The sequence below is a fragment of the Podarcis filfolensis genome, assembly GCF_964270895.1.
Source record: "Podarcis filfolensis genome assembly, chromosome: W".
Lineage (NCBI taxonomy): Eukaryota > Metazoa > Chordata > Lepidosauria > Squamata > Lacertidae > Podarcis > Podarcis filfolensis.
In genome coordinates, this window is record NC_139619.1 from 7,738,988 (window position 1) to 7,765,076 (window position 26,089).

General features: G+C 44.7%; 1 protein-coding gene across 1 annotated transcript in view; it reads left to right on the forward strand.

The window, feature by feature from the left end:
- The window catches only part of LOC310753757 (inositol polyphosphate 5-phosphatase OCRL-like), a gene marked incomplete at both ends in the record, with an annotated part of 639,872 nt that overhangs the window by 51,433 nt on the left and 562,350 nt on the right, over positions 1-26,089 (forward strand). Inside the window, 3 exon segments of the mRNA XM_083595101.1 lie at positions 11,626-11,680; positions 11,683-11,732; positions 12,256-12,340. Coding sequence (XP_083451227.1) covers positions 11,626-11,680; positions 11,683-11,732; positions 12,256-12,340 — 190 coding nt within the window.

The following is a 26,089-nucleotide window of genomic DNA, read 5'->3' on the forward strand; positions in this document are numbered from 1 at the left end:
GATTACTAGCTGCATATTAATAGGGGAGGGGGAGCTTGGATTTGGGGTGCAAGCAATTTGTTTTTTGTTTTCCCACTTGAGATGCTTGCTGTGGCTAGGGCCGGGCAATATGTCAATATAGATATATTTTCAAATCAGCTTGAAGTCTAGATAGTAAGACTGGTTTCATAATTTCTGACCTGGCAATATATTGCGAATCATGATGTGTGTGTGTACTAAGCAAAAAACACCATGTGGGGGGAAACTGTGAAGCCAGACAATGCTTCTCGAGATTCCTGCAGCCCCTGTGGACTCTGCCGGTTCAGCTTTCCCCTGCCCTCCTGCAGGGGGCAGCAGAAATCACAATGCGGGGGAAACCGTGAAGCCAGCCAATGACTCTACATACCTTCATCTTATTTCAGATATTGTGATATATTGGTGTATTGCAATGTTTATGTTATGTACTGAGTTGAATAGGATCCAAACTGCAGCAGTCTGATTGGTCCTAGAACAATAGGATTCAGAATGCAGCAGTCTGATTGGTCCTAGAACAATGCAGCAGTCTGATTGGTTGGCAGGAACCACCCAATCATGCTCCAGATAGAAGTGAATCCACAACCTGATTGGCTTACAGTAGAATTCCGGAATTAGCCAATCATGTGCAGCCCATTGTGTAAATAATGTATATAAAGCAGATACCTTGAGGGGACTTTCATTCATTCCTCCTCACCACTATGAGCTGAATAAAGAGCATGAAATCACTTTGCGACTCTGAGTATATTTCACTGGCGACGAAGGTGGGATCCCGCTGAGCTGACTGCCACACACAGCATCGCAGTACCGCCACCTGCCGCACCGCTGCCTCGCACCGTGTATCCAGGCTTCAGCTCCGGGACACAAGGAACTCAGAATGGCAACCGACAGCAGCTTCTCGCCGTTCAACCCAGCATCTGGAGACTGGGAACCGTACGCCTTCCGTTTCACCTTCCTCCTAGAAGCCAAAGGGGTCACCGATGAAGAAGACGCCAAGAAGAGGGCAATATTCTTCAGCGTCTGCGGAGAGGAGACGTTTGAAATCGCCCGGGCTCTCCTTGCGCCTGAAGACGTTGCTACTGTTCCATACAAAACAATAATGGAACAGCTGAAGGGGCACTTTTCGCCACAGCCCTCAGTGGTGGCTCGTCGAAATGCCTTCTACGCAAAGCGGCAAGCCCCTGGGGAAACCATAACGGGGTTTGTGACCTCTCTCCGCCAAGCTGCCTGGTTCTGCAACTTCTCAGAGCTGGAGAACATGCTTTGTGACCGCCTCGTCGGTGGCCTGAAGGATGAGAAGCTGCAACGACGCCTCTACGCTAAGAAGAACCTAACGTTCCAGGTCGCTCTGGAGGAGGCCCTGGCAACGGAAGCTGCCAAGAGGTCGATGCAAGAGGCACGGCCGAGCCAGCCGTCCCAACCGAGGGTCCACCACGAAGACCTCACCGACGACTCAGGATCCAACAGGGAGGAGGTGCACCGAGTACAGCAGCGCACTCAAGCAGCCCACATACCACAGCTGCCTCGACGAGAAGGAGGGAACTGCGCAAGCTGTGGAGAAAGTCACGAGAGGAGGACCTGCCGTTTCTGCAACGCAGAGTGCAGGCAGTGCAGAAAATTGGGACACATCGCCCGGGTGTGTCGGGCTCAGCCCACCCGACGCCAGGCATCAGATGACCAATCCAAGAGCCCCAGGTCCTGGGGCCCAACGCACCAAGGCAACTCGACGGAGCTCACGGACTTCCAGGTATACCAGTTGCCCCACCCCAACGTAGAGAAAATTTATGTAGAGGTACAGATAGAGGGGGCCCCATGCCGCATGGAGCTTGACACGGGTTCAACTCTATCCATAATCTCGGCAAGGACCTTAAGGAAACTGTGTCCTACTGGGGGTCCCAAACTCAGGCCGGCCCCATTCACCCTCCGGGACTTCCAGAAACGTAAGGTCCCCACAATGGGGGTGGGGACCTTCAGGGTGCAGTACCGAGGGCGGACGCGGCAACTGGACTTGCTTGTGGTCAAGGGCCCCTACATTAGCTTACTGGGATTGGCATGGTTTGGACCACTGGGGCTAGCCGTCACCGGGGTGAACCACACTACCTTACAAGTGGACGTGGATGCCATATGCAAGGAATTTCCGGGGGTTTACGATGGGAAATTGGGACAGTATACGAGACTTCCGGTCAGCGCGAGCGCTTAATGGCCGACTCCCCTCTGAGCTCCAGAGGGAGTCTGCTCTGCGGGTTCGGGTCCTGCCGTTACGGCGAAACGGGGACCCCTAAAAATCACAGGTGGTGAAGCCTGTGAACAAGGAGACTCGGCGGGCACCTTTTGCGCCCCCCCCAAACCTGCGAAGAGCCTTTTTAAAGGCTTCTGAACAGCAGCGGGTGAGCGGCGCGGTGCTGAGAGTTGTTTACCCAGCCTGTGGAGTGAAGCCGCATCGCCATTAGCAGAGAGCGCTGATTTCTTCCGAAGAATTGGATTTAAGAAAAGCAACTACCCGTGAGTAGGATAAATGATTAAAGGACTAAATTGAAGCTAAATTTGATGAATTTCGGCACCGAGACGGGAAAGGTATAAAAAGGAAGTCTGCCTTTCCGTTCTGTAGACAGATTAAAACAAAGAGACTGTCAAGCTGTAACTGTTAAAGAATCTACATTTGAATAAGAACAAATCCACCGTTAAAAAAAAAAAAATAGCCCTCCTCCTGTAGGCAGGATAAGGGGAGGAATTGTATTATATATGCCTGCATGAAAAGAAGGGAATTGGAATTTTACTGCTGTTTTAACACCCTGGGGACGGACTGCCTTGATAGGGAAGCTGGCTGTAGGTTGTCTGCACATCAAGGTAAAGAAGTAACCTTGGAGCAAATTTCTGAATTAATTTTTTGAAAGGATACAGTGTCACTGGACTTTATATGGACTGTGTTGCAATTAAATAACTTTGGAGAAAATTGGGAGACATGGGGGATTTTTAAAGAATACTTTGTTTCAGAACTTGGAAAGTGAAGCTAGAATTTCTCCCCCTAGAGGAGACTTGACTGTAACAATAATAACTGAACTACTAGTTGCTGAGCCACTGGAAAATTCCTATTATAAACAATCTCACAACTGCGTGACTGACCTTGGCTTGGCATGAGAGTGTTATGGCAGATGGCAAAGGGAAAGTAGAGCTACAGGAAAAAAGTTTAAGATCCGGTAGACAATACAAAACTGATATTTCACAACAAAGAAGGGCCTCAACATCTGGAGGTACAGGAGCAGTTTCTGCCTCACAAACAAAATTAAGAACTATGTCATCGGAAGACGCATTGGCTAAGGCACTTGGGAAAATTAATGAATCTTTGGAACATTTAACGAAGCAAGGGGCAGAGACAAGTAAACAAGTTGCCGAAACTAACAAGCAAGTTGCAGAAACTAATAAGAAAGTAGCTGAGATTTCAGCAAAAATTGATTTAAATACTACAAGTATAAATTAACTTGGAAAGAAGGTGAATTCTAATACAGAGACTATTGAAAAGCTACTAGAGGAATCGGCTACAACTCGAAAGATTGCAGAGGAGGCCAAGGAAATTGCGACTACCACACAGGAAAAAATTCCACCGGTCCTTAAAAAACTGGAGGGCCATGAACTGACACTGTCCATGATCGATCCGCAAAGGAAAGAGAGAAATTTGAGAATTAGGGCAGTACCGGAAAGTGAAAGGGACAATTTGGCGAACTTTCTTACAAAAGAATTCTCAGACTTTTGGCAACAGGGCCCTGAGAAGGAAGAATTCAAGATAGTAAGTGCATTTAGACTTGGTACAAGACAAAGAAGGAATAGGCCAAGAGACTGCTTGTTAACTTTAAGATCTAAAGAAGAAAGAGATAAAATTTTGAAATGGCACTACCAAAAAACATTGCAAATTGAAGACTCTTACGTGGAGATTTTTAAAGATATACCGAAGTACATTTTGGACGTAAGAAACTACTATAGAGATCTGGTGGTTTTACTGAAAAGAAACAGCATATTTTTCAGGTGGGAATTTCCTCAAGGCCTATCTTTCAAATATAAAGGAAAGAAAATAAGAATAAGGACAGTGAGTGATAAAGACAAGTTTTTGAGAGACCACGAAGAGGATCTTCAGAAAGAGGTGGAATCTGGACAAGAACCAACTTCATCAAGAAAAGGAATACTGGACATAGCAAACTTATCTTTTGGACTGCAACTACCGACTGAAGAAGAACAATTACTTGGAGCAGTAGGAGGGAAAAGTAAATAACCCCATCATGGCTCTGCAACTTCTAAGCTGGAACTGTAATGGTCTGAACATACCCCGGAAGAGAAAAAGTATTTTTCATATATTAAAGAAAGAACAATTGGACTTGATTTGCTTACAAGAGACACATGTGACGAGGTCACATAGGAAAATACTTATTAATAAAAGATTGGGACAAGAATTTATTTCATCTGACAGAGTCAAAAAAAGAGGAGTGGTGATATATGCAAAGGAAAGACTGCTGCCGAAATTAATTTTTAAAGATGACCAAGGAAGATATTTGGCAATTGAAATTCAAGTCCAAGGAGAAAAATTTTTGATTGTAGGAATTTATGCACCGAATGAGGGGAAATCTGAATTTTTTAAGAAGTTGCATGAGATTTTGTTGGACTATATGGATTATAACCTAATTTTAATGGGAGACATGAATGGAGTAGTATCAACTAATATGGACAAAGCACAAAGACAGGTAGTTACTAAAGATGGAAGACTACCAAAAACTTTCTTTGAAATGACTGACAATATGGACTTGGTTGATATCTGGAGAACAAAAAACCCTCTTGAGAGAGAGGGAACCTTCTTTTCTGAAGCCAAAATGACATGGACTAGAATTGACCAAATATGGGTTACTAGAGGAATGGCTCCAAAGATTAAAAAAGTTGAAATCTGCCCAAAAACTTGCTCCGACCATAATGCCGTAAAGATGGAGATGAAGCAAATAACAGCTGGCTCCTTCAGATGGAGGATGAATGACACCTTATTTAGAGATGAAGAAGTATACAAAAAGGCCCAAAAAACTTTGAGAGACTATTTTGAAATAAATATGAAGACTAATGTTGAAAAAAGAGTAATCTGGGACGCAAGCAAAGCCGTTATGCGAGGATTCTTGATACAACAAAATGCAATAAAGAAGAGAAGCCAAAATGAGAAGAAAGATAAGATTCTGGAAAAGATAAAAGAAGGAGAAAGGAAATTAAGATCAAAACCAAAGTCTCATGAGATTTTGAGAGAAATCAAGTTATACCAAACACAATATATGGAATTGACGAACCAAGAAATAGAATGGAAAATCAAACAAATGAGACAAAAGACTTTTGAATCAGCAGATAAATGTGGTAAACTGTTGGCTTGGCAAATGAGGAAAAGACAAAAACTGAATACGGTGACAAATTTAGAAGTGGAAGGAAAGAACATCTACAATCCAATTGAGATTAGAAATTGCTTCCAGAGATATTTTAAACAACTATATTCACAAGGGCCGCAGAAAGAACTGGACATAGAACAATTTCTTGAGAAAAACGGATTAAAGAAAATCTCTTATGAAAGTAAAATAGTTTTGAACCAGAAAATAACTGAACAGGAAATAGAAGGTGCCATTCAAAATATGCAATTGGGTAAATCTCCGGGACCGGATGGGTTGACTTCCAGATATTAAAAAGCTTTGAAGCAGTGGCTAATACAACCTTTGAAGGAAGTCTGCAATGAAATTTTGGAGGGGAAAAGGGCACCTGAATCGTGGAAAGAGGCTTTTATTACACTTATACCGAAGACAGAGACTGAAAAGACTCAACTTAAGAACTACCGCCCTATTTCTTTACTAAATGTGGATTACAAAATCTTTGCTGACATTTTGGCTATGAGATTTAAAAAAGTTTTGATGGAGGAGATTCATAGAGACCAAGCGGGATTTCTCCCGAGAAGACATATGTCAGACAATGTAAGGAATATAATTGATATTTTGGAAAAGTTAGAAGTGAACATAAACACTAAAGCAGTTTTGATATTTGTGGACGCGGAGAAAGCCTTTGACAATATTTCTTGGAGTTTTATGAAGAAGAATCTTCAGGGGATGGGGGTAGGCCAAGGATTTGAAAACGGTATAGGTGCAATATATTCTGAACAAAAAGCAAAGCTAATTGTTAACAATGTGGTTACAGAAGAATTTAAGATAGAAAAAGGGACACGTCAGGGGTGCCCAATCTCCCCATTACTTTTTATATCAGTCCTGGAGGTTTTGCTGAACATGATTAGAAGGGATCAGCTGGTTAAAGGGGTACAGGTCGGAGCTAAACAATACAAATTGAAAGCATTTGCAGATGACTTGGTACTTACATTACAAGAGCCAGAATCTAGTACTAAAAGGGTTTTGGAACTAATACAAGAGTTCGGTCAAGTAGCAGGATTTAAATTGAATAAGTCAAAAACTAAGGTATTAGAGAAAAACTTAACAGCTATTGAAAAAGAGAGGTTTCAGAATGAGACAGGTTTAACTGTGGTTAAGAAAGTCAAATATTTGGGCATTAACATGACAGCTAAAAATGTGAACTTATTTAAAGATAATTATGAGAAATGTTGGATAGAAGTGAAAAAAGATTTAGAAATCTGGTCAAATTTGAAGCTCTCCTTGTCTGGTCAGATTGCAGTTATAAAGATGAATGTATTGCCTAGAATGCTGTTTTTGTTCCAAACATTGCAAATCGTCGATAAGATGGACTGTTTCAAGAAGTGGCAGAAAGATATTTCTAAATTTGTCTGGCAGGGCAAGAAACCCAGAATAAAATTTAAGATTTTAACTGATGCAAAGGAAAGGGGGGGATTTGCCCTGCCAGACTTCAAACTATACTATGAATCGGCAGCTTTCTGCTGGTTGAAGGACTGGCTGCTTCTTGAGAATACGGACATTTTGGATTTAGAAGGTTTTAATAATATTTTTGGATGGCATGCATATTTGTGGTATGACAAGGTGAAAGCTCATAAGGCCTTTAAAAATCATATTGTCAGGAAAGCATTATATAATGTCTGGATAAGATATAAAGACTTGTTGGAAAATAAAACTCCAAGGTGGTTGTCCCCAATGGAGGCAAAGGCTGTGAAAAGGCTCAATATGGAGTCCAAATGGCCGAAATATTGGGAAATCTTGGAACAAGAAGGTGACAAACAGAAATTGCAGAGCTTTGAGAAACTAAAAGATAAAGTGCGAGACTGGCTTCATTATTATCAAATATTGGAGGTTTATAAGTTGGACAGGAAAATTGGCTTCCAGGTGGAAAAATCAAAATTGGAAACAGAATTGTTAGAACCCAATACTAAAAATCTGTCAAAAATGTATAACTTGCTGTTGAAATGGAATACGCAGGATGAAACGGTGAAGTCAGCCATGATTAAGTGGGCACAAGATATCGGTCATAACATCATGTTTGCTGACTGGGAAAAGTTGTGGACCACCGGTTTGAAATTTACGGCATGTAATGCCTTAAGAGAGAATATTATGAAAATGATCTATAGGTGGTACATGACCCCAGTTAAGCTTGCAAAAATTTACCATTTGCCTGATAATAAATGTTGGAAATGTAAAGAAAATGAAGGTACATTCTTTCACCTTTGGTGGACATGCCCAAGGATTAAGGCTTTTTGGGAGATGATCTATAATGAACTGAAAAAGGTACTTAAGTACACTTTCCCTAAGAAACCAGAGGCCTTTCTTCTGGGCATGTCCGGCCAATTGGTGCCAAAGAAGGATAGAACTTTCTTTATGTACGCTACAACAGCAGCAAGAATACTCATCGCAAAGTATTGGAAGACACAAGACCTACCCACTCTGGAAGAATGGCAGATTAAGGTGATAGACTATATGGGACTGGCAGAAATGACTGGCAGAATCCGGGACCAGGGGAGAGAGACAGCGGAAGAAGACTGGAAGAAATTTAAGGACTATCTTAAGAAATATTGTAAAATTATTGAATGTTAGAATGACGCTGGCTTAGAATTTATGTGGTTTTCAGCTGTAATGGATAAGTAAAAGAAAAAGAAAGGTCAAAATTTGAATGAGAATGAAGGGGAAGGATTTATTGAATCAAATAAATTAGAAATTGGAATACAGAAAGGGGAGGTATGAGGAAGTCGGGGAAGTAAGTTATAAGAAAATAAGGGATTGAAAGTATACTTGTTCTTTTTTTGTTTGTGTGTATTTTTCTTTTTTTTCTTTTTGTTTTTTCTTGTATTGTTCTGTTTTTATATAATTTTTGAAACTTTAATAAACTTTTTTTTAAAAAAACGTTGTTGTTTTTAAAAAAATTGGGACAGTATACGGGCCCCCCCATTGCTCTACAGCTTGACCCCGCAGTACGACCGGTCAGGCTCAAGGCCCGCTGGGTCCCGTTCGCCCTGAAACCCCGTATAGACGAGGAATTGGACCGACTCGTGGAGCAAGGGGTGCTGGAGCCGGTGCCTAATGCCCCCTGGGAAACCCCAATCGTCACACCCATCAAGCCTAATGGTTCGGTCCGCATCTGCGCAGACTACAAATGTACCATAAACAAGGCCCTCACGGCCCATGCATACCCAGTGCCAGTGGTCAGCCATGTCCTTGCTACCCTGGCTGGGTCGAAAATTTTTGGCAAGCTGGACCTGGCCCAAGCATATCAACAGCTGCCAGTAGATGAGGCCACAGCAGAGGCACAGACGATTGTGATGCACAGAGGAGCGTTCAGGGTAAAGCGGCTGCAATTCGGTGTCAGCGTGGCACCAGGCATATTCCAGAATCTAATGGACTCTCTCCTTAAAGGGATTCCTGGCGTCACCCCCTTCTTCGATGATGTGTTGATTGCCGGGCCCACACCCGAGGAGTTTGAGGACCGCCTCCACACCGTTCTGCACCGTTTCCAGACGGCAGGTCTCAAGGTGAAGCGGGAAAAATGTCTACTAGGAGTGCCTCAGGTGGACTTTCTGGGATTTATGGTGGACGCAGAAGGGGTCCACCCGACTGGGGACAAGGTACGGGCCATTTGTGATGCCCCAGCACCCAAGAACAAGACTGAACTTCAGGCCTTCTTGGGACTATTGAACTTTTACCATTCCTTCCTTCCCCACAAGGCGGCAGTAGCGGAGCCCCTACACAGACTCCTGGACAAGCGGGCCCCTTGGGTGTGGGGCCAGCGCCAGGAGGCCGCATTCCAGGCAGTCAAGGACTTGCTTGTCTCAAACTCGGTCTTGGCACACTTCGACGAGAGGCTGCCGGTGGTGCTAGCATGCAACGCCTCACCCTATGGCATTGGCGCTGTCCTGGGACACCAACTCCCGGATGGAAGAGAGGTACCGGTGGCATACTTTTCCCAGACACTCAACGCAACCGAGCGGAACTACTCGCAAATCGACAAGGAGGGTCTGGCAATCGTGAAGGGAGTAAAAAAATTCCATGATTTCTTGTACGGGCGGCCCTTCACCGTGGTGACTGACCACAAGCCATTGCTTGGCTTGTTTGCCCCCGAAAAGCAGACCCCCCAAGTGCTGTCTCTTCGCGTCCTCAGGTGGTCAATTTTCCTTGCCAGCTACCAGTATGCACTGATTCACCGCCCTGGGAAGGCGATGGGCCATGCGGACGCCCTCAGCAGGCTACCACTACCGGAAACAGGCCCCGACCCAGCACCTGCACAAGAGGTTATGAGCCTGGAGCTGCTTCCCGAGCGCCCCATTCAGGCACAAGAAGTTGCACACAATTCCAAGAAAGATAGTGTCATCTCCCGGGTCCTGGACTGGGTGTGGAGGGGATGGCCCAGCAGCAGCCCCGGGCCAGAATTCGCCGGCTACACAACCCGCAAACATGAACAAGGGGTGCTTGTTATGGGGAAGCAGGGTCATTGTTCCCCAGCCCCTCCGCAAAAGGGTCCTCACAGCCCTACACGAGACACACCCAGGGGTAGTAAGAATGAAGGCCCTTGCCAGGAGTTACGTGTGGTGGCCGGGGATTGACGGAGAGATAGAGGCCTGGGTCAAACACTGCCAGGCCTGCCAAGAATTCCGCCCAGATCCCCCAAGGGCCCCAGTCCAGTCCTGGGAGTCCGCCCGAGCACCATGGTCACGCCTGCATGTGGACTTTGCTGGCCCCTTTCGGGGGCAAACATTCTTCATAGTGGTGGACTCCTACACCAAATGGCTGGAAGTCGCACTGGTACCGTCCACTTCTACGTCCGCAGCCATCCGGGTACTACGCAGGCTGTTTGCAACCCACGGGCTCCCTGACACTCTCGTCTCAGACAACGGAACTGCATTTACGTCAGGAGAATTCCAAACCTTCACAGCGCAGAACGCCATCCGCCACATCCGTTCGGCGCCATTCCACCCTGCCACCAATGGCCAAGCAGAATGCATGGTGCGGACCACCAAGGACACCCTTCGCCGCATGAGGCAAGGGGATTGGGAGTACCGCCTTGCCACATTCCTTCTAGCACAGCACAGCACCCCCAGCTCAACGACTGGCCGGAGCCCCGCTGAACTACTAATGGGTCGGCGCCTTGCAATCAGATTGGACTGCCTTCACCCCGATAGAGCTCAGGATGAGGTAGTGGTGGGGGAAGGCAGGAACCCCCGGACCTTCGAGGCCCAGGACCCAGTGTATGCAAAGAATTTTGGGGCAGGCCCTTCATGGGTACCCGCCACAGTCACCAGGGTCACTGGCCCCGTGTCGTACGAGGTGCTAACAGATGGGGGGCAATGCTGGCGCCGCCACTGCGACCAGATACGGCGACGATTCCCGGGAGAAAACCAGGAGGAGGAGGACAGGTCAGAGGAGTCCCAAGGGAACAGTGGGGCAGTGAGGCCCATAGAGCAGCAGGGGCAAGCAGGAGAGGCAGAATCAGTAAATACAGAGAGGACCCGTGAGGCCGAAAGGACACTGGAACCAGAACCACGACTGAGCGAGCCGGTTGCGCCAGACCATACAGCCCCATCACAGCCAGCATCCTTGGAACACGAGCCAGAACCTGAACCCCAGACCAGGGAACACCCCAGGCCGCAACGCACACGTAGGACACCGGCGTACCTTGAGGACTATGAATGCGATCTCCTGGGCAGGACTGGAACTTAGAGGGGAGGGGTGTTATGTACTGAGTTGAATGGGATCCAAACTGCAGCAGTCTGATTGGTCCTAGAACAATAGGATTCAGAATGCAGCAGTCTGATTGGTCCTAGAACAATGCAGCAGGAACCACCCAATCATGCTCCAGATAGAAGTGAATCCACAACCTGATTGGCTTACAGTAGAATTCCGGAATTAGCCAATCATGTGCAGCCCATTGTGTAAATAATGTATATAAAGCAGATACCTTGAGGGGACTTTCATTCATTCCTCCTCACCACTATGAGCTGAATAAAGAGCATGAAATCACTTTGCGACTCTGAGTATATTTCAGTTTAGCTAGTGATATATCACCGTGTTGAAAGCCAGCTATTGCCCAGCCCTAGTTGTGGCCTCAGAGGGCAAGACTTGTCCACCCAGCTGGAGCAAGGAAAGAATGCATACAGGCACACATTCTGTCAGGCTCTCATGCCAGTCCCACTTGTCATTGGACCTCCAGGAGAAGCAGTTTCTGGATATCGTACCCCAGGATGGTGATGACTCCACTGAGCGGCCAAGGAGATCTGGCTTTTGGTGGACCACCTCTTCAAGAATGCCTGCCACCAGGTGAGCTGAGGGGGACGGTACCATTGAAAGGATGGGTGTGGGCTGGAATCCAGTACCAGTTTTGGGGTGTGCAGGTTCCAAACGTCCCAATTGATTTATATCTTAGCTACCAACTCGCTCTTACAAGCTCCTGCTGTGAGTATAGTGGCACCTTGGTGGAGCGGCAGCGGGTGGGACATCCAGCATATACTATTCCTTAGAGCGGCTCAGAAGAACCCAAGAGTTCCCAACCATTGTCTGTCTATCCCTAGCAAAGCGGCTCTCTGAGACTGGCCACTAGAAGAAGCGGGGAATGATTTCACTCTCCCATTGCCCCAAATCAGGAGAAGGGTAGTAGGAATGCTACTGTGGAAAGCAGGCGGGATACAATTCTCAGCCCTTGTGCCAGCTCTCTTGGTGATGGGCTTCTCTCCATTGTGGCATTCCTCGACCTCACATTATGCACCCCAGGGCTGGATTGTTCTTCATGCTATCCAGGATGTACCTCATCCCTTCCGAACGCATGGGTGATACTCTGCTTCAGGAGGACCTCTTCCAGACCCCGGGCACGCAGGACGAGCTGCAGGAGAGAATTGAGTGCCTGGACACCAGCATTCCCGAGACGATCCGTATCCTCTTTGGGGGACATTGTTGGGGAGCAGGGCTGCTTGGTGGTTTTCTTTCGCTCTTGGCTGGAGTGGACCTCACTTTTATATACCTGGTGGCTTAGGTTCCTAGGCCACCCCATCCTTAAGGCTCTGGGACACAGCACAATGAAATACCCACAGTCAAGTCCAGTCATGCATCCAAACAGCTTCACAGCTTTAACCCCCATTTGAAAACAGCAGCCTGGCTAGATAGAGCAGAGGTGGGGAATCTTGACAGGCCTGCAGGCCCCACATCTAGCATCTTACGTGGTGTCAGGTGTGGAGACATGGCTGCAAAGCTGACGGGAAGAGTCCGCGACCAGAAGGAGGAGGAGTACCAGGAAGAATGGACAAAATTCAAAGATTATTTAGCTGAATATGTCAAGATAACCTAACTGGAAAAGCTTGCAAATATGAGATAGGCTTAGGATTTAAATATGTAAGGATAGGAATTAAGATGCTTCAAGCTAGATTAGAAAGAATGAAAGATGTGATCAAGTTTTTTTGTTTTTTTTTTTGAGAAGATTGATTTTGGAAAACTGTTAAAATGAAATACAATGAAATTCAACCAGGGGGATTTCAGGAAGTCACTTAACAATGTTATCAAGATTGGTTTAATTACAATTAGGATGTTTGTTTGTTTGTTTGTTTGTTTGTTTGTCTTAAATTTTTTTTGGAAAATTAATTAAAAAAACTGAAAAGAAACCACCATAGATTATCCAGAATCCCAAGCAGCGACATTGTGAAACTTTCATAGGAATAAAAGGTAGGGGGGAAGGAGGCACAATGTCAAGCAAGCAACAGAATAAACCCGAGCAGTGTGGGTCTGAAACCGGCCCCTGAATCTCTTGCTGCCCACTCTGCCCTTCTGACAGTAACATTTTTTTGCTTGCTGGATGGCTGTGTGCAATGAGAGCTCAGTCACTGAAGAAGGGTGCTGGCCCAGTGGTAGAAGTATGTGCTTGGCATGCAGGCGATCCAGAAATCAATTCAAGCCCAAAATTCCAGTTCTCATGTTTTCTGTATACATGGCTAATTTAAAGGGGAATAGCATGGTGCCTTCCACAGAGTCAGACCATTGAGTCGCCTAACTCCTTAAGGGAGGACCAGAGCTCGCTGGTGATGCAGGTCCCAGAACAGTCTCCAGCATCTCCAGGTGAAACTGAAAACATCACCTGCCTGGAACCTTGTAGAGCCACTGCCAATCAGTACAGACAGTGCTGAGTTAGGTAGCTATGATCCATCCACCATCACCATTTGCCTGAAGCAAAGGCACATCGCTGGTCCAAATCTTTGAAAGAAGTTCCCTGCTCACCAAGCCACCTGCCCTCCTTTATGCATTGCCGATGGCTTATCAAAGGGATCCTCACTGCAAGTCTTATCAAGGCTTGATGAAATCTTGGTGCCCTTTCTTACAAAATGCTAACAGGGACAATGGCACCAGTTGCCCTCTGGACTCACAGGGTGCAGCTGATTTTGGAGCCATCAATTGTACACATTTGGAATGGCCCTTGAGAAATGATGCTCTGCCTATATTCAGCAGCTTACCACCTTGTTGTTTGTTAAAAACTTGAATAAAAAGCATGCTTAAAATAAAACAGGAAAGATGAAATTTTGCTGGCTTCTTGAGAAAAGAATAATGCCTCATTATTTGTATCTGCTTTTAAATGTTGTTTCTCTTCTCTTTGTCATGAGTTTTACTGGGTCTGTGGTCATTTTAAGTTGCTTACCTTCACTAAAATATATAAATCTACTCGACTGGAAACTTTTATTATCCAAATTCAAACCCACTTTGGATAGCAAAATTCCTGGAGTGGGGAGGAGGGTTCAATGTTCTAATAGATTAGATATGGACAGTCCTTCAGTACAGCAAAACTTGACACTTTGAAACCTTTGAGTCCTTTCCAAAAGGACTTCACCCACTATTTAGGGGGGAAGTATGTCAGAACTGACCTTCTGCAGTACTGATTCCACATTCTTGGACTCCTAATCTTACACGTAAATTAGAGCTGGAACCATCTCAGGCCCTATGGCTCTTGAAATGACCATGACCTATTGAGCAAAACCACAGAATCCACCTCTCTGGTGACTAAACCCCACTTGCTTTTACAAAATAAATTAACAACAGAGGAAAATCATGGAAGAAATAAAATGGCTTTTGAAATTAACAAAGGCGATTCCTTTTATCCACATGTATTACGGGACATCTTCAAAGCGCCCCTAAGGAGAAATTCTGTAAGCAAAGGTAGCAGGCTTTGAAAAGCTTATGCAGATACACAAGGACACATTGCTAAAAGAAACAAAGGGATTTGGAGGGACCATGAGTGAACAGGTAGTACCAGAATGTACAGAATTGTACCTAGAAAAAGGTTACAACTGGATTACCTTTTTGTAAACAACAACAACCCCCAAAATAAAACTCGGAAGCAGCAGGACTCCTTAGGAACTCTTCAAAAAACAAAACACAAAACTGCATATCCCTACCTAGTCACCAAATGTGAGGGGAAACGTAAACCAGCGTCTTACACTGCTTTAAATGATAGCCAGATTCTGCAATTTTTTACCACACCAGAAGTAAAAGCACGGGGCATTAATAAGTTTTTGAAAAATCATGCACTTCATTTGTAGGCAAGGGAAAGCTTTCTGAAATGTACAAAATCTTACTAAGACACACAATCTGTTGAAATGACCAAGCAGCGGACGAGATTCGGGGACAGTGGTGTGCCGCCTGGGGAAATGTTCCTTTCCATTCACCTTAAGCAAAGATGTGGTGACCTTGTGCATCCATAAATAACTTTCAGAAATGTATTTCATTACTTCCCAAAGCTTCTCAATGGGCTACTGTTATGTACTGAAGTTCTCACCCTGGGCCTGTAGATAGTTATGCAAATGAAGGATTGAAAAGTGACGTTCAGTGACTGGATAGTTTTGTATGCAAATGAAGGATCGAAAAGTGACGTTCAGTGATTGGATAGTTTTAGAAAATGGCAACAGTTGCATTGCTTTGGAGCTCTATATAAGCAGGCTGACTGAGCTCCTCAGCCTAGTTCTGTTCTGGCATCTGAATAAAGAAGAGCTGTTTAAAGAATCGCTGTGTCGTCTGACATGTTCGCCCACAACTTAACAGCTACCAAATGGCATTTCTTTCTATTTTGGATGAAACTGGGGAAGCAGCTTTAGAAGAAGGGGTTGCTGACATTCACTGGCCTGGAAAACACCTGATGCCAATATGATGGCAAATTGTGGGTGGTGCATTGATGGAGAAACTAAGGCAACAAATGGGGACATGACGCCACCGGTGTTCTAAAGATACATTTCATGTAAAGATTATGATGGGCTTCTTCAAATGCCCATAGCCTCTTACAAGCAGAGGTTTTAGATCAATTTTCTGTAAACCTCTGTCATAAATAGTTGTCACTGAAAATACGACCCAACAATGCAATGCTGGACTCATCCCTCCCGTCAGCGTGCCTGGAAAGCACGGGTCCCAGTAGTTTCCGCCTTACTCTGCTCCTTTCTCTGTGAAAGCCTGCTCTTTAGCTTTCACATCGGAGCAAACCTCAACCCACCCCCTCCCAAAGAAACCTTTTTTATGAGCCCCCCTACTCTGCGTGTGCTTGAAGCTAACTGCTTTCTTTGGCTCCTGTCTCAATGTGCAGAAATTGAGCACATGAATTTTCCAGCATCGGGAGTTTCCCCCAAGACAGTGTTGAGATCAGGCGTGTTTGTGTGGCTCCACACTTGCAATTCTTGGGGCTTTGCTAAGAGGAGTGCATGCACTTGCAGCAAGACATAGCTAGCTAGCTAGCTAGACAGTTTACCTCCCTTTCCTACAGTTTAAATTTCTGCATGCCATCTGCTGTTGTGGAACAAGTCATCCCCATGATCCCTCTAGCCCAGTGTTCTCTAGGGTGGCCCACAGAAGCTCTCAAGAGTTTCAGACAAAACATTTGTTCACTTCAGCATATAGCAGTCAAAAGAAATGTATTCTCTAGAAGGTCACAGGCTCCCCCGTCTTTGGGGTAGAGGTTTGACGTCTGAGACTAGATCTGCAGGACTCTCAAACATTTCACTCTGTAGAGATGAGTAGTCGGCACCGTCCGAGTATAGGAGGAGGGGGGTGGGGGTGGAATACAGGGCTGAGAAATAGAAGAATGCATTCAATCTGCTACACAAAGCCAGAGCCAATTATGAAGATTCACCAGTTGCTTATAGATCAAATGCATGGATCATGCAGCTGCAAAGAGGTCTACCCAGCCGCTCGCACAGGCAACATGGAATTCTTCTGTGCAATTTACTGTGTTGTTGTTGTTGTTAAAGATGTAAGACAAGCCTATATTGCACTTCATTAAAAATGCCAGGTCACTTCACAACAATATACTGATGGACTCAGTAGAATCAGCAATCAGTACTGGGGCACGGGCCTTGGCTGGCACCCTGCAATGCACGGCCCCTGCGCCAGTCCTGAGGAGGCTCAAGGCCAGGGGTCAGCAACCTTTTCAGCCGTGGGCTGGTCCACCGTCCCTCACAGCATGTGGGGGGCTGGACTATATTTTTGGGGGTGGGGGGAAATGAACGAATTCCTATGCCCCACAAAGAACCCAGAGGTGCATTTTAAATGAAAGGACACATTCTACTCATGGAAAAACACATTGATTCCCGGACTGTCCGTGGGCCGGATTGAGAAGACGATTGGGCCGCATCCGGCCCCCGGGCCTTCGGTTGCCTACCCCTGCTCAAGGCAATCACTTCCTGCACTTCACGTTAACGCAGAAGACGGCCCAGTTGTGCTCAGATGCTCAAAATTCCCTTTTCACCTTTGAATCTTTGGAGGGTCTGTTTCAGTTGGCATCGGGACAGCTCACCTAGCAGTGCATATTTCATATTCAGGATTTCTGTACTCACATAGAAATAATAAAATGGTTTCTGCTGTTTGTTAAAAGTCATGAATGAACTCTCACAACTCGTTGATAAGGTAGCTTGCTTGTGTTTCGAGAAATCATATAAGAGGAGCATTCATAGGAAGTTGCACTTGACAGAGTCAATCTAGCCTAGCACTGCCTACACTGACTGGCAGCAGCGCTGCAGGGTTTTCAAACAGGGGACAGTCCCAGCCCTGTCTGGTGGAGATCCTGGACTGAACCTGGGATCTCCTGCATGCAAAGCAAGGCCTCCCTCAACTCGGGAGGCGTGAGTTCTCTACTGTATTTCAGCAAATGCTTTCACTTTATCATTTCATTGTCATCTGTATATTTTGTGCACATATTTTCCTGTATATTTTAGACAGAGAGGAGTAGCAATAGGGTTAGAGGCAAGGTTCAGAGTTAGTGTTGTGTGAGCATTTTAAAGCAGTTGAGTTTAAACAGGAGGGGATTTCACCTGAAGAGATGGCCAGCATCGTGAATCTGTAAGTAGGATTTCGTCTGCTTCTTTTTTGTAATCTTCTGGGGTAAGGGCTTGGGGTCCCCCACACGGCCAGCATCCCCATGGAATTCAACCCCTTCCTGAACAGCTTAACTTCTCTTCCCACCCGCCTTCCCATTCTCCCTCAAATCTCATTGCAGCTCAGCTGGTTAGAGGGAGCTGCAGATAGCACCAAGGTTGCAGGTTCGATTCCCATAAGGTACAGCTGCATATTCCTGCATTGCAGGGGGTTGGACTAGATGATCCCCAGGGTACCTTCCATGATCATTATTTTGGGATGCTTTTTATTACATTCATAGCCCACTTTTCATCCAAGCAGTTCAAGGTGGCATTGATGGCTTGCCTTTCCCCCCATTTTTCCCCTCACAACAAACCTGTTAGGCAGGCTAGGATGAGAGTGACTGGACCCAACATCAAACAGTGCACTTCATGACTGAGTGGGGATTTGCACTCGGATCTCCCAGGTCCTCCTAGTCCAGAATTCTAGCCACTATACACCCCCCTCTCTCTACCCCTTCTCCGTTTCTCAACTCTTCAGCCATCAACTGCAACAGACAGGCGTTCTGTCAGTCTTCCTGTCAGTCACTCTGGCTCTAAGAGAGTTTTCATTTTTTTTATATAAGATTTTTATTAAGATTTTTGCATTACAAAAAATAAAAACAAACAGAAAAAGAAAAAAAAATCTTTCCATCACATTATTTTTCATTTACTTGTTTCTTGGACCTCCTCATACCTCTCTTTTTTGTATTCCAATTCAATTTATTAGCTCAGCAATTTGTTTCCCTCTTTATTCTACCCAAATCTTTATTCTTAAATTGTTGTGATCTTGAAATTTTACTTTTATAAACCCATTTTTTTCCCATATTCTTTTAACCCATTACAGCTAGAAACCTCTTAATTTTAATCCAACTTTATTCTAAAGTTCATTAATTTTACAATATCTCTGTAAATAATCTTTAAATTTCTTCCAGTCTTCTTCCACTGACTCTTCCCCCTGATCTCGGATCCTGCCGGTCATTTCCGCCAATTCCATATAATCCATCACCTTCATCTGCCATTCTTCCAAAGTGGGTAGATCTTGTGTCTTCCAATATTTTGCAATAAGTATTCTTGCTGCTGTTGTGGCATACATAAAGAAAGTTCTATCCTTCTTTAACACCGATTGGTCAACTATGCCCAGGAGAAAGGCCTCTGGTTTCTTCAATAAGAGAGTTTTCATTGCATTCTTTGGCTCATCTATGCCTTGATGCTTTGACGACCTTCCTAGCAGCCCCCTTCGCTCTCCAGGCAGGGCTGCTGTCCTAACAGCATTATGCTGAGGGCTCTTTTAAATGCTGGAAATGCTTCCCTTATCTTTGCTTTGCTGGGGGTGGGGGTGGGGGGAGTGTTGGAATCCCCCCCCATACATGAGATGCACCACTGTGTTCCTGTGGAGAGCCGTTTGGGGTCTGTGGGTGCATAAAAAATCAAAAAGAGCCCTATTGCGTGGCGAGTTCCCGCCCCCCCCAAAGTGGAAATAAAGACTGAAATGAACAACAATGGGGAAATTGGGCAGCCTTGTCGTGTACCTTTCTCTATCTTAAATCCCTCTGTCACCACATTATTAACAATTAATTTAGCCTTTTGTTCTGAATAAATTGCACTTATACCATTTTCAAACCCTTGGCCCACCCCCATCCCCTGAAGATTTTTCTTCATAAAACTCCAAGAAATGTTGTCAAAGGCTTTCTCCGCATCTATGAAAATTAAAACTGCTTTAGTATTTATATTCACTTGCAACTTCTCCAGAATGTTAATTATGTTCCTTGTATTGTCCGACAAGTGTCTACCCGGGAGGAAGCCAGCTTGGTCCTTATGGATCTCTTCCAATAGTACTTTTTTTAATCTATTAGCCAAAATGTCAGCAAATATTTTGTAATCCACATTAAGGAGGGATATGGGGCGGTAGTTCTTAAGTTGCGTCTTTTCAGACTCAGTTTTCGGTATAAGTGTAATATTGAACATGATTAGAAGGGACCGTCTGATTAAAGGCATTCAGGTCGGAGCTAAGCAATATAAATTGAAAGCATTTGCAGATGACTTAGTTTTAACATTACAGGAGCCAGAATCTAGTTCGAAAAGAGTTTTGGAAGTGATTCAAGAATTTGGGCAGATGGCTGGTTTTAAGTTGAATAAGTCAAAAACTAAAGTTCTTGAGAAAAATTTAACACCGATTGAGAAAGAAAGGTTTCAGAAGGAGACAGGCCTAACAATAGTAAAGAAAGTTAAATATTTGGGGGTTAACATGACTTCTAAGAACTTAAATTTATTTAAAGATAATTATGAGAAATGTTGGTTAGAAGTGAAGAAAGATTTAGAGATATGGTCAAACCTGAAGCTTTCCTTGTTGGGCAGAATTGCGGCTATTAAGATGAATGTATTGCCAAAAATGTTATTTTTGTTTCAATCTTTGCAAATTCTAGACAAGATGGACTGTTTCAAGAAGTGGCAGAGAGATATCTCTAGATTTGTCTGGCAGGGCAAGAAGCCCAGAATAAAATTTAAAATACTAACTGATGCTAAAGGAAGAGGTGGTTTTGCCCTGCCAGACCTGAAACTTTATTATGAATCGGCCGCATTTTGTTGGCTGAAAGAATGGCTGCTTCTTGAAAACACAGACATTTTGGATTTAGAAGGTTTTAACAATGTATTTGGGTGGCATGCATATTTGTGGTACGACAAGGTTAAAGCTCATAAAGCATTTAAAAACCATATTGTCAGGAAAGCGTTGTTTAACGTCTGGTTAAGATATAAAGACTTATTGGAGAATAAAACCCCAAGGTGGTTGTCACCTATGGAGGCAAAGGCACTGAAAAAGTCCAATATGGAGGCCAAATGGCCGAAATATTGGGAAATATTGGAACAAGAAGGAGATAAATTGAAATTGCAGAGTTTTGAGAAATTAAAAGATAAGGTGCGAGATTGGCTGCACTATTTTCAAATAAGAGAAACCTATAATACGGATAAAAAAATAGGTTTCCAGGTGGAAAAATCAAAATTGGAAACTGAGTTGTTAGAACCCAAAACTAAAATACTTTCAAGAATGTATAACTTGCTGCTAAAATGGAATACGCAGGATGAAACAGTTAAATCTGCTATGATCAAATGGGCACAAGATGTTGGTCATAATATCATGTTTGCCGACTGGGAACAGTTGTGGACCACAGGTATGAAATTTACGGCATGTAATGCCCTAAGAGAGAATATTATGAAAATGATATACAGGTGGTACATGACACCAGTCAAGCTTGCAAAAATCTACCATTTGCCCGACAATAAATGTTGGAAGTGTAAAGAGAATGAAGGAACATTCTTTCACCTTTGGTGGACATGCCCAAGGATTAAGGCTTTCTGGGAGATGATATACAACGAAATGAAAAAAATATTTAAATATACATTTCTTAAGAAGCCAGAGGCCTTTCTCCTGGGCATGGTGGGCCAATTGGTGCCAAAGAAGGACAGAATTTTCTTTATGTATGCAACAACAGCAGCAAGAATTCTTATCGCAAAGTATTGGAAGACACAAGAGTTACCCACCCTGGAAGAGTGGCAGATGAAGGTGATGGACTATATGGAATTGGCGGAAATGACTGGCAGAATCCGAGACCTGGGAGAAGAGTTGGTGGAAGAAGACTGGAAGAAATTCAAAGACTATCTTCAGAAATACTATAAAATTAATGAATGCTAAAACTGTGCTTGGATTGGTAATAAGTGGTAATTAGTGATAAAAGCTAATAAGATTATGCAAAAAAGGTATTGATGATTGGTTGAAAATATTGATATAGAATATGTTATGGTATAAAGCTTAAATATTTGAAAAAGGGTAAGAATTTGCTGAATTAAATATCTAAATGGGAATACAAAGGGGGGAGGCGTGAGGAGGTCAAGAACATAAGCATATGAATCTGAGGTCATTGGGAAAAATGGATTTGTTTTATTTTTATTTTTTTTCTCTTTGCTTAAATGTAACTTTTCTTAACTAGTTGTGATTTTTTCTTTGTATTTTTATTGTGTTTCTTTTTTCTGTAACTTATGGCTTCTTATTCTGAGAATTTCTATTTTTCTTTTCTGTAAAACTCTAATAAAAATTTATTTTTTAAAAAAAAGGAAATAAAGACACATGACACAATTATTTCAGGTTAATGGGCTAAATATGGCCACAACTTTATTGGTTACAGGTGATGAGTGGTATTGGCTTAGGCATTGGTCCTAACCGACTATCCGGCTTCAGCCCGTCCGCTTGAAGTCCGGGAAGGGTTAACCACCAGTAGGGGGAGTCCTGCTGATGCACATCAACTTGCAACCCCCCCCCCCATAGGCGAAAAACCAAGTCCGGCAAAAGAGGGAGATCCCCGGCCTCGCCAGCGATAAATAGGGCTGGTCACGCCCCCTGAGCCAGCCGACTGGCTGTCCAGGGGCTGACGCGGCCGGGGATTCCCTCAGTCGCCTGCAACTCCACCTCCTTTGTAGGCGGAAGTGGCTTTGCTGGATCAGAGGAAACGCCCATCTAGTCCAAACTCACAAGCAGTAGCCCACTCCTGCTGCTTCTCCTCTAGCTGTGGGCTTCAGAGGTAGAGTGCCTCTGTTCCTGGAAGCTCTATATTGCTATGCTGAGTGATAGTAAGAGATGCTGTTGTTCTCCTCCAACAATTGGTGTAATCTGCTTCCCAGCCCTGCAGGCTACTTGTCCTTGTAGCATCGGCTGCCTGCAAATTTCAGCAACGGAGTAAACATGATGTGAAGAAGTTCCCACCAGCATTCTCAAATGAGTTGATTCAAAGCTCTCCCTCCATCTGCTTCCTCTCCTAGGCCACGATCATCTTGGATAACTCCTTCCTGCTCCTTTCCTTGTTGGTGTTTTAAAAAATAATTAAATAAATAAATAAACAAATGATTAAAGATTTCTTAGTTTACAAAAAAACTGTGCCTTGTCTCTTTTGTCAAGTTGTGTTTTCTACAGATCAGTTTCATTTGTTGTGAGACATTAGTGTTGCATGCAGTGTTGGGTTAGGAAGAACAGAGGGGGAAAGAGGGGGAGGGTGGGGTCGGGTGGCAATGCTTCTCTTCTACTTAGTGTACAGGGGAAACTTGGGAAATTAGAATATCGTGGAAAAGTTCATTTATTCAAGTAATTCAACTTAAAAGGCGAAACTAATATATGAGATAGACTCATGACATGCAAAGCGAGATATGTCAAGCCTTTATTTGTTATGATTGTGATATTATGGCGTACAGCTGATGAAAACCCCAAATTAACAATCTCAGAAAATTAGAATATGAAATGAAATCAGCAAAACAAGGATTGCAAATAGAGCAATATTTGACCTCTGAGAAGTAGAAGTTTCACCTTTTAAGTTGAATTACTGAAATAAATGAACTTTTCCACGATATTCTAATTTTCCGAGTTTCCCCTGTATGTGTGGGGTTTTGTGTCAGCATCACTTGTGTGGGTTCACTTACTATTCCCTTGTTGCATTTCCTTGGTGGTGAGAGAGGTTGGGGGGTGACCTAGGGTGTGGTTGGTGGTCTTTGGTTAGCTGCAGGGAGATTTGTTTTTGTGTGTGAGTGGGCACCTAGGGTACAAATAACCAGAAACCTCATCAAACTATACCTGCACAACTACAACCCCTCGTGGCGACAAATCAACAAATACCCGAGGAGATGCAACAACACCAAATGCTCCTTTCCTTGTTGATACGATGTCCCGCAGCCGAAGTAGTGTGTGAAATGACACGGCTCTGCCTGCAACTCTTAGGCTACCCGTATTTGTGTTATGGCTATGCTGCAAAGACTCCCTGTCTTCTCTTACACACACACACACCCCATTTTGGTTGTAGGCTTCTGTCTCAGGTTTTGAAATGTGTTGGGGAGGGGGCTTTACTGGGTTGTTTTTCACCTTTATTATGCATTTTGTGTTTCTATATTGTGATTTTTATGTTGGAACCAGTGCTTTTTTTCTATTAAAAAAATGTTTGGGGTACTCTCATTTTGACTCAAGAAAACCACCATTTTATAGTTCAAATCGGGGAAAATAAATGCAGTACAGTAAATGGAGAAAAGTGCAAAGATTCACAAAATGTTTCGGGGTGTGCGTACCCCTGCATCCCCCCAGAAAAAAGCACTGGTTGTAACTGAGACCTGTGGGTATAGGGCGGTATAACAACAACAACAACAAGGTCTGCCCCTCTCCTTCTCTTCTAGGTTCAGGCGACTGAGGGACATGGCAGCCCGCAAGAAGAAGGGGACCCGCAAAGTCCCCAAGAAGTCCAGGGTTGCTGTGGGCCCACGTGAGCAAATGCTTCCTTTTCATTTTGGAGCGTAAGGAGGGGTGGCCTTAATGCTCTAATCCTCAACTGTGGAAAATAAGTAGAAATGAACTAACCTGCCCCCATGTCCTTTCCTTCTTCTCTTGTTGCAGATGGTTCAGAGACTGGCAGGGTCTGGGCATCGCCTGTGGTTAGTATTTGAGAAAACAGCACAGTACATACGAAATCCCTCACCCCCCACCCCCCCATCCACCAGTGCTGTTTATACCCCCATTTTGGCGGTCTCAGGTGCAGAGAAGCCCTCCTGCCATGAACTGACAGCCTGACTCTTGCCATTTCAGCAACTGGAGAAGGATGAGATGTTGCTCTGCTGCGTGCTGGCCACTTGCTCGGACGCCCGCCAGAGAGAAAAGGACAGCTTGAGGTACTCCAAAAAGATGGCCGTCAAGGCAATTGCGGTGAGTGAGAGGTTGCATGAGGTATCCAGGGGTGAGGGGGGCAGGAGAGCTGGGGATGGGATTGGGGGGATGCTGGGCAGAAGGAAGGCCTGGCGGGGTCTGGCCAAGAGAAGGGTTGTGCAGGCATTTGGCATTACATTGCCAATTCCTGCACTGAGTTTGGGGTTGGAGGAATCCACCTGATGTCTGTAGGGAACTGACGTTTTCCCCCTCCGCCCTCTGTTCTCTATCAGGATAACATGGGACGGATTTCGTGCTTTACGCAGCCTGAATTGGTCCTTGCTACGGCACTGGAAGCCCTTTACCAACTGAGATATACCGGGTTTTTTGAGCTTGACGAGGAGCTGGAGGGGGCGGGGGAGCAGAATGTGGAAAGGTGTTACCAGACCTTGCCACTGCAGTGAATTCAATTGGAAGAATTGCTTACAATTTCTTGGGTTTCTTGCGTTCAAAAAGCTTTCTTTATGCAGCAACTATTTACAGGGTGAGTGGAGATGTGAGAGAGAAAATAGATGCTATATTGTCTAGAGATGACTGCGAAATGGCTCAGCTTTTAGGGGTGGGATTAACTAAGACCTAGAGGCTTGCAACCAAGTGCCAGGTAGACTGCCACATAAACAGTGCCCTCGTGTGTTTATTTTAATTTTACCTTTATTCATTTTTACCCTGTAAAATCTATACGCTGCTTGATTGTCAAAAGTGGTTTAAGCTAACACATGCATTCACTAGAAGTTCAAGAGAATGACATGTATTTGATGCTTCCCCCAATATGAGACAGAGTCTAAAAACTTTTCCCTCCTTCTCTCCAGCCTCATGAAGCCCAAATTACCACTGAAGCTCCACAGCCTGATTGTGCATGCAGCCTTTGCGGCAGTCACTGAGGTCAAAACTGAGCCCGACAAGCAGGTAAGTTGTTAGCCTTGAAATTTGACTTCTCTAGTTGTTGTTTCTTCTTCACACGCTTTAAGCACTGCTCCCATTGCTCAACATCTGATCTCTCTTTCCCCTGCTTGGCGCATCCTCTCCCTCATTGCCATTGCCTGCAGGAGTTAGAAGAACGTTACACTCTGATGCTGCGAGGCCTCCTCTGGGAGGCCCCAAGCACTAAGACCCTGAACTTGCTGATGAATGTAAGTATCTTGATGGCCTCAGTGGCTGTTTGACCTAGAAAGCTTTCATGGAGAAGCCGCCACCTAGCAGTGCACCTCTTGGGCCCTTCCCCTCTTGTAAGGCAAGCTGGCCACATGGACGAGCCAGCAAAGGCCCACTTGCCCAGACAGCCAAAGGAGGGCCTTGGATGCAGAGCTACAATTTGGGGCTGGAGGACATTGCCACTTTAGAACAGAAACGGATCTCTCTCTGAGAGTGTAAAGGGCTTCACAGTGGTCTGCCTCTTTCCCCCAGACCAGCCTCCTGATCCTGAGGTCCCCTTTCCTCCCACAGGAACTGAGAGGTTACACAACAAGTGCGATTGCAGCGGAGAGGCAACTGGCAGCCAGTGGCATTAGCTGGCTGATGTCCTGTGCAAGAAGGCTCAGTTGCCT